Source organism: Rhinopithecus bieti, unplaced genomic scaffold (assembly GCF_001698545.2).
Source record: "Rhinopithecus bieti isolate Rb0 unplaced genomic scaffold, ASM169854v2 scaffold_35856, whole genome shotgun sequence".
Classification (NCBI taxonomy): Eukaryota; Metazoa; Chordata; class Mammalia; order Primates; family Cercopithecidae; genus Rhinopithecus; species Rhinopithecus bieti.
In genome coordinates this window covers 2,421,918-2,431,344 of record NW_016815820.1, presented here as the reverse complement: position 1 = coordinate 2,431,344, position 9,427 = coordinate 2,421,918, and the positions used below count along the sequence as shown (strand labels likewise).

Here is a 9,427-nt window from a genome sequence, read left to right as displayed (position 1 = left end):
AACATTTTCTTTTTTTTTTTGAGACGGAGTCTTGCTCTGTCCCCCAAGGTGGAACGCAGTGGCAAGATACTGGCTCACTACAACCTCTGCCTCCTGGGTTCATGCAATTTTCCTACCTCAGCCTCCCCAGTAGCTGGGACTACAGGAGCCCACCACCACACCCGGCTAATTTTTGTATTTTTAGTAGAGACGGGATTTCACCATGTTGGCCAGGCTGGTCTCGAACTCCTGACCTCCGGTGATCAGCCTTCCTCAGCTTCCCAAAGTGCTGGGATTACAGGCGTACGCCACAGCGCCCAGCTCTCAATTTTAAACTCAGAATACAGCCAGGCACGGTGGTTCACGACTGTAGTCCCAGCACTTTGGGAGGCTGAGGCGGGCGGATCACCTGAGGCCAGGAGTTCAAGACCAGCCCAGCCAACATGGCAAAACCCTGACTCAAAAAATACAAAAATTAGGGCCGAGCACGGTGGCTCACACCTGTAATTCCAGCACTTTGGGAAGCCAAGGTGGGTCGATCACAAGGTCAAGAATTTGAGACCAGCCTGACCAATGTGGAGAAACCTTGTCTCTACTAAAAATACAAAAATTGGCTGGGTGTGGTGGCTCACGCTTGTAATCCCAGCACTTTGACAGGCCGAGGCAGGTGGATCATGAGGTCAGGAGTTCGAGACCAGCCTGGACAAGATGGTGAAACCCCGTCTCTACTAAAAATACAAAAATTGGCTGGGTGTGGTGGCTCACGCTTGTAATCCCAGCACTTTGACAGGCCGAGGCAGGTGGATCATGAGGTCAGGAGTTCGAGACCAGCCTGGACAAGATGGTGAAACCCCGTCTCTACTAAAAATACAAAAATTAGCCGGGTGCAGTGGCGGGTGCCTGTAATTCCAGCTACTCAGGAAGCTGAGGCAGGAGAATCGCTTGAACCTGGGAGGCGGAGGTTGCAGTGAGCGGAGATTGCGCCACTGCGCTCTAACCTGGGAGACAGAGCAACACTTCGTCTCAAAAAAAAAAAAAAAAAAAAAAAACCCTCAGAATAATAGGGGTTCCCTCCTTATGGGACTGTAATGAGCTGTAATGAGGACTGAACAAGACAGTATATGTAAAGAAAATAGACAAATGCCTGGGACATTACAAGCATGTAATCACTCAAATATGTTGGCCATTATTGTTATTAGCAAGTCACCTAAAAGATCTCAGCGGCTCAGAAATCAAAATTTGCCAAACACCCTATTTCTAGTTCAATCTACACAATCAAATTCCTATCCAAGGTGTTTTGGCCAACCCTGTTAGGTCTCCCTCCCCGCCTGGGGTCCCCCAGCCGACTCACCTGGGCTAGTTGGTCCTCAGCCAAGACCGTCCCTCGCTCCTTATACTTGGCCTGTCAGACAAAGAGACCAGCATGAGTTAAGAGAGTGGACGCTGGGGGCCGGGCGCGGTGGCTCATGCCTGTAATACCAGCACTTTGGGAGGCCGAGGCGGGCGGATCACGAGGTCAGGAGACTGAGACCATTGTGGCTAACACGGTGAAACCGTCTCTACTAAAAATACAAAAAATTAGCCGAGCGTGGTAGTGGGCGCCTGTAGTTCCAGCTACTCGGGAGGCTGAGGCAGGAGGATGGCGTGAACCCGGGAGGCGGAGCTTGCAGTGAGCCGAGATCGCGCCACTGCACTCCAGTCTGGGCGACAGAGCAAGACTCCGTCTCAAAAAAAGAAAAAGAAAAACAAGAGAGTAGGCGCTGGGGTCCCCCACTTGTGCTGCCACAGCTTTGGGATGAAAAGAGGAGGGTTTCTCTTAAATGGTTTTCTTAGGGAGAAGGATAGGGTGAAGGAGTAGAATCGACGACTGTAGATTTCTGAGTAGAGTCCCATTTGTAGTTAAAACTTGGGTAAGTGGGAGAAAGGGCTGGGCATCTGGGAACGCTGCCAATCCACCGGAAGCTGGAGACATTCTGTATTCCGGGGCCAAGCAGCCATCAGATTCTGCTGGGAGGTGATTAACGGGTAGGACTCGGCTCCGGGAGATTTCAGTCTCGCACGGGTCAGGGGCAGGTTGTGGGTCGGCCTTCTTCCTGCTCACCTCTGCAAGTTTCTTCTTGGCGATGGCGCCAGCTCCCACCCCACGGCGGTGCATTCCCACCCTGGGCCCGCGGGCCGCCCAGCTGCAGCGACCCCAGGTCTCCGCGTCCCGGGCTCCACCGCCCGCTCCCCAAGGCGGAAGCCCGAGCCGTGCGTCATCTGCACGCGCCGGAAGCCACGACGCGCATTTCCTGCCGCGGGGCTGAGTGTCTCCGGTTGCTACCGGTTAGGCGACCCCGCCTTTAGCTAGTGGCCAAGATTCTCAAAGCCTCGCGGCGAGGAAGGCACGAATATTCGCGCGCGGCCGAGGCCCTTGTTGGCTAGTGCTGGGACGTGGAGCCCCGGCCGCCAAGGCCCAAGCTTGTGCATTCCGCCCACGTAGGCGCCTGGGGCCCTGGTCTTCCTCGACTGCCCCTCCACTGCCTGGAGGTCTTCAAATGCCCTTGGACCACCTCTTATGTGCCAAACGCTGTGTTGGCCATCAAGGGTTCCATATTGAGCATAAAATAGCCCTCTGCCCTAACGGAGTTAACCTGTTGGAATCACATACAAAGGATTCTGACTACGAAGGGCCTTTAAGTTAAGTTGAACTCTGAAGTCAGATTGCCTGGCTGCGAAGCTCAGTTCCACTACATACGGTACAGGAACTTAAGGCAAATTATTTTAATGTCTTTATGGTTCACAATCCACAGTAGTGAAATAGAATAATACCTACTCATGGCCGGGCGCGGTGGCTCAAGCCTATAATCCCAGCATTTCGGGAGGCTGAGGCGGGTGGATCACCTGAGGTTAGGAGTTCGAGACCAGCCTGGCCAACAAGGCGAAACCCCATCTCTACTAAAAATACAAAAAAATAGGCCGGGCGCGGTGGCTCAAGCCTGTAATCCCAGCACTTTGGGAGGCCGAGGCGGGCGGATCACAAGGTCAGGAGATCGAGACCATCCTGGCTAACACGGTGAAACCCCGTCTCTACTAAAAAATACAAAAAACTAGCCGGGCGAGGTGGCGGGTGTCTGTAGTCCCAGCTACTCGGGAGGCTGAGGCAGGAGTATGGCGTGAACCCGCGAGGCGGAGCTTGCAGTGAGCTGAGATCTGGCCGCTGCACTCCAGCTTGGGCGACAGAGCGAGACTCCGTCTCAAAAAAAAAAAAAAAATTAGCAGGGCGTGGTGGTGCGCATCTGTAATCCCTGGTACTCGGGAGGGTGAAGCAGAAGAATCGCTTGAACCCAGGAGGCAGAGGTTGCGATGAACCAGGATTGTGCCATTGCACTCCAGCCTGGGCGACAAGAGCGTGACTCTGTCTCAAAAAAAAAAAGAAAAAAAAAATGTAGTAAATCATATAGTGCAATGCCTGGCACACAAATAAATGTCAGTTATGATTGTTATTCATTGTTTGAGATAAAATCAGTCATCTGTGGCTGGGCGCGGTAGCTCCCGCCTGTAATCCCAGCACTTTGGGAGGCTGAGGTGGGTAGATCACGAGGTCAGGAGTTCAAGACCAGCCTAGCCAAGATGTTGAAACCCCGTCTCTACTAAAAATACAAAAAATTAGCCAGGCATGATGGCGCATGCCTGTAATCCTAGCTACTCGGGAGGCTGAGGCAGGAGAATTGCTTGAACTCGGGAGATGGAGGTTCCGATGAGCTTCAAAATGTAGCTGCCATTTTGGACCTAGAGGAATAGTGGAACCATGAGTCCAATGAGCTTCAATCCCCAAGGATTTTACGGAGCAGACTGTCATACCAGCCCTACGCCACCAATCTCTGAGTGTTTATTTATTTATTTATTTTGAGACAGAGTCTTGCTCTGTCACCAGGCTGGAGTGCAGTGGCATGATCTTGGCTCACTGCAACCTCTGCCTCTTAGGTTCAAGCAATTCTGCCTCAGCCTCCCGAGTAGCTAGGACTACAGGTGCACGCCACCATACCTAGCTTTTTTTTTTTTTTTTTTTTTTTTAATAGTAGAGACACCATGTTGCCCAGGCTGGTCTCGAACTCCTGAGCTCAGGCAATCCGCCCACCTTGGCCTCCCAAAGTACTAGGATTACAGGCATGAGCTACTATGCCCAGCCTATTTTTTATTTTTATTTTTTATTTTACTAGAGCACGAACACAGTCCCCCACTACCACAAATTACGCAGCCGAGTTTCCCACATTCGGGGAAATCGCAGGAGTCGGCACATTCGGAGTGCAATGGATGAGCCTCGCCCTGAGAAAACCACCTTCAGGATAATGGTATCTCCCCTGCCAGGAAAGTATTGAGTGTTTATGAGAAAGAGAAATAATGTTCTGTCTTACTAAAGCCACTATTATTTTGTGTTTTCCTGTTATTTGAAGCCAAATCTTTTTCTTTTTTCTTTTTTTTTTTTTTTTTGATATGTTGTTTCACTCTTGTTGCCTAGGCTGGAGTGCAATGGCGTGATCTCAGCTCACTGCAATCTCCACCTCCTGGGTTCAAGCGATTCTCCTGCCTCAGCCTCCCTGGTAGCTGGGACTACAGGCGCATATCACCACACCTGGCTAATTTTTGTATTTTTAGTAGAGACAGGGTTTCGCCATGTTGGCCAGGCTGGTTTCAAATTCCTAACCTCAAGTGATCCACCCACCTTGGCCTCCCAAAGTGCTGAGATTCTATGTAGGAGCCACCACCCCCAGCCATCATAAGAGGTCTTAACTACATAACCTCCAAACACAAAACTTGGTCCCTTAGGTACTCACTGACACCATCTAGATATACCTGCTTCCTCCCTTACTCTTTGACTCGTTATACAATGCCCTAAGGTATGCACACTGATCTGCTCACTGACAATGAAGACCTTAGATTTAATAATTCATGCCTTCAAATGCATGCACACATGCCTAGTTCCTTTTTTTTTTTTCTTTTTTTTGAGATGGCGTTTCACTGTTGTTGCCTGGGCTAGAGTGCAATAGCGCGATCTCAGCTTACTGCAACCTCTGCCTCCCAGGTTCAAGCGATTCTCCTACCTCAGCCTCCGGAGTAGCTGGGATTACAGGCATGCACCACCAAGCCTGACCAAGTTTTTGTATTTTTAGTAGAGACGGGGTTTCTCCGTGGTGATCAGGCTGGTCTTGAACTCCCGACCTCAGGTGATTGGCCCGCCTCGGCTTCCCAGAGTGCTGGGATTACAGGCTTGAGCCACTGTGCGCCTGACTTTTTTTGTTTTTTTTTTTGAGACCGAATTTCGTTCTTTTTGACCAGGCTAGAGTGCAGTGGTGTGATCTCAGCTCACTGCAACCTCTGCCTCCCAGATTCAAGCGATTCTCCTGCCTCAGCCTCCCAAAGTAGCTGGGATTACAGGTGCCCACAACCGTGGCCGACTAATTTTGGCTTTTTAGTAGAGACGAGGTTTCACCACGTTGGCCAGGCTGGTCTTGAACTCCTAACCTCAGGTGATCCACCTGCCTCAGCTTCCCAAAGTGCAGGATTATAGGCGTGAGCCACCACGCCTGGTTTGCCACTGCACCCAGCTGTGCCTAGTCCCTTAGATGCACAAAGTGGACCTCAATAGCTACACTTGTGGCCACACTCCAGCAGACATGCTCATCCTACTATGCAGATACATTTGTACCCTTTTATAATTTTAGGGAAAATATGCTGACCAGTGATATCCTGGTAAGGGTTTAACAACTACCTTGCCACGTTGGGAGAGGGGAACCCTGATTTGTAGCATTTGCCTATGTCCATGGTGTAAATACTCTGATCATGGGCTTGATATGTTGCCAGGATGGTGTATGGTGGCTATTCACAGGTGCCATCACAGGGCACTACAGCTTTGAACAACTGGGCTTAAGTGATCCTCCTGCCTCAGTCTCTCAAGTAGATGGGACAAAGGCACTTGCCACTGTGCCTGCTTCCAGCACATCACTGAATGCTGACCATTACGGAATCCCTCATTTGCTTTAACTGACCCATTGGCTTCGTGGCAGGGTGGCTAAGAACATGGTCTTTTTTTGTTGGGGGATAGAGTTTCGCTCTTATTGCCCAGGCTGGAGTGCACTGGCGCAACCTTGGCTCACCACAACCTCCGCCTCCCGGGTTCAAGTGATTCTCCTGCCTCAGCCTCCTGAGTAACTGGGACCACAAGCATGTGCCCCCACACCCGTCTAACTTTGCATTTTTACTAGGGATAGGGTCTCTCCATGTTGGTCAGGCTGGTCTTGAACTCCTGACCTCATGTGATCCACCTGCCTCGGCCTCCCAAAGTGCTAGGATTACAGGCGCGAGCCACCGCGCCCAGCCAGAACATGGTCTTTTAATTTTTTTTTTTTTTTTTTTTTTTTGAGACAGGGCCTCATTATGTCACACAGGCTGGAATGCAGTGGTGCCATCATAGCTCATTGTAACCTTGAACTCCTGGGCTTAAGGGATCCTGTGACCTCAGCCTTTCAGGCAGCTGAGACTACAGATGCATGCCACCATGCCTTGTTAATTTTTTTAAATTGTCATAGAGATAGGGTCTGGCCTTGTTTCCCAGGCTAGTCTTGATCTCCTGGGCTCAAGCGATTCTCTCACCTTGGCCTCCCTAAATACTGGGATTACAGGTGTGAGCCAGTGCACTCAGCCTCCAGTTGACCTCTAAGATTTCTTTCAGCTCTGACATTCTTGGTTTCTATTCCTTTAAATTCCTGGAGCTCCTGGAATCTATACACACAATTTAGAGCAAGTCTTTGTTTAGAGGGTTTATTTTAGTGATTCTCCATGATAGAACTGATTGTCTAGGGGAGAAATTTGAATCTACATTTCTGAGGTCTTGGATGTCTTCGGGGGAGGTTGGTGAATCAAAAAGAGTTAGTTTTGAGCTGGACATGATGGCTCACACCTATTAATACAATTCCAGCCACAGAGCAGAAGTGGGTGGAGTACTGAGGCGGGAAGATCTCCAGCCCAGGAGTTTGAGGCTGCTGTAAGCCATGATCACACCACTGCACTGTAGCCTAGGCAACGGAGGGAAACCCCCAACTCTAAAAAAAGAAGTTAGTTTTTTTCCATTTGTACAACGTTCTTACTATGGGCTCGGCATTGTGCTAGGCATTTTGTAAACATTGTCTTCTTTTTCTTTATATATCATGGTGGTCTCATTTAAAGCCTTATCATAACCCTTTTATTTTTTATTTATTTTTTTTTTTTGAGACGGAGTCTCGCTCTGTCACCCAGGCTGGAGTGCTATGGCCGGATCTCAGCTCACTGCAAGCTCCGCCTCCCGGGTTCACGCCATTCTCCTGTCTCAGCCTCCCGGGTAGCTGGGACTACAGGCGCCGCCACGTCGCCCGGCTAGTTTTTTTTGTATTTTTTAGTAGAGACGGGGTTTCACCGTGTTAGCCAGGATGGTCTCGATCTCCTGACCTCGTGATCCGCCTGTCTCGGCCTCCCAAAGTGCTGGGATTACAGGCTTGAGCCACCGCGCCCGGCCAACCCTTTTAAAAAGTATAATATAATAATTGTTATTAACCATGCACTGCACTGCCTCCATGAGGTAGAAAATTAAAAGCCTTAAAAAGCCTACAAAACTACCTATCGGGTTCTATGCTCACTACCACGGTGACAGGACCCGTACTACAAACCCCAACATCATGCAATGTTCCAATGTAACAAATCTGCACATAAATATCTGTATCTAAAATAAAAGTTGAAAATTTTTTTTCAAAAAGAAAATTGGGCTGGGCATGGTGGCTCACGCCTGTAATCCCAGCACTTTGGGAGGCCAAGGTGGGCAGATTACCTGAGGTCGAGAGTTCGAGACCAGCCTGGCTAACATGGTGAAACCCTGTCTCTACTAAAAGTACAATTAGCTGGGTGTGGTGGCACATGCCTGTAATCCCAGCTACTTGGGAGGCTGAGGCAGGAGAATTGCTTGAGCCCGGGAGGTGAAGGTTGCAGTGAGCTGAGATCTTGCCACTGCACTCCAGCCTGGGAGACAGAACGAGACTGTCTCAAAAAATATAAAAAATAAAAAATAAAAATAAAAATAAAAGAAAATCGGCCGGGCGCAGTGGCTCAAGCCTGTAATCCCAGCACTTTGGGAGGCCGAGAAGGGCGGATCACGAGGTCAGGAGATCAAGACCATCCTGGCTAACACGGTGAAACCCCGTCTCTACTAAAAAAATACAAAAAACTAGCCAGGCGAGGTGGCGGGCACCTGTAGTCCCAGCTACTCGGGAGGCTGAGGCAGGAGAATGGTGTAAACCTGGGAGGCAGAGCTTGCAGTGAGCTGAGATCTGGCCACTGCACTCCAGCCTGGGCGACAGAGCGAGACTCCGTCTCAAAAAAATAAAATAAAATAAATAAAATAAAATAAAATAAAATTTAAAGTAGGCTGGGTGACACAGCAAGACTCTGTCTCAAAAAAAAAGGAGTTTTGTTTGATTAGCAGAATACCTTGAGGCACAATCCTACCCCTCCCATTGTCTTATGTTCTCCCCATTTTGCTCACTGCCAGCCCTTGGGCCAATCTGGTTGCCACTCTCTCCCTGATTTTATTTTATTTATTAATTTTGGTTTTAGGTAATTTATTAGGTTAACTTACAGACAGAAGGGTGGTCTTGGGTGGCCACAAGACGGGTAGATCTCCACACAACAACCCCCAGACCCAGGGCTTATATCCTGGGGAAAAGTATAAGTGCTTTGGTAGGAATGTATAGATGTTTACAAACTTCACAGCCTATGATTTCTGCAACAGCATCAAGAGTTGTTTTGGAGGAAACTTACAGTGAGTAAGTGTTCCTACAGAAAGCATAATACATCAAATAGACATTTTGGAGGCACTTCTGGGTAAATCAGAAATTACATGTCAGATTAGGATTTAAAATAAAGTCCCTCTCGTGACCACTCCACTCATCTAATCCGGCTCATACAATCTCATGCACCCACCTCTTCCACGATGGTTCCTCAGCCTGTAGAGAAGGGGGTGCTGTAGTCATTTCCATGGCATGGGTGGACAGGTTGCATTAATTTGTTTTATGCTTGTTAGCAGAGGCCACACCAACAATACAAACAATGAAACCTGGCCAACTGACTTTAGGAGCTTTACAGCTGGTCCTGGGCTTTGTGTCTTTTGTGGGTTGATGGCCCATCCTCTGGATTGGAAAAGAGTACACAAGGCAGTTGCTTTCCAGGCTTCTGGGGTGTCCTGGTGTCTTAGCTATGGATCTCCCAACATCTACAGGTCACAGGGTGACAGAAGCTGCAGCACAGTTACCTGGACCTCCCAGAGCAGAGGATAAGGAGCAGTGAAGACAGGATGGAGCTCTGATTGGAGCAAGAAACCCACTCCATGATATATATATATATATATATATATATATATATATATATATATATGTGTGTGTGT

At 49.0% G+C, this 9,427-nt stretch overlaps 1 protein-coding gene across 2 annotated transcripts in view; it reads right to left on the bottom strand.

Moving 5' to 3' along the window:
• SNF8 (SNF8 subunit of ESCRT-II) overlaps positions 1–2,236 on the bottom strand; it is a 15,421-nt gene extending 13,185 nt beyond the window's left edge. For both annotated transcript variants that reach the window (XM_017853989.1, XM_017853990.1), the window contains exons 1-2: positions 2,081–2,236; positions 1,331–1,381 (exon numbers count right to left, since the gene is read on the bottom strand). In XM_017853989.1, coding sequence (XP_017709478.1) covers positions 1,331–1,381; positions 2,081–2,134 — 105 coding nt within the window. In that variant the 5' untranslated portion in view covers positions 2,135–2,236. The remainder of the gene's footprint in view (positions 1–1,330; positions 1,382–2,080) is intronic.
• Positions 2,237–9,427: the final 7,191 nt, after the last annotated feature.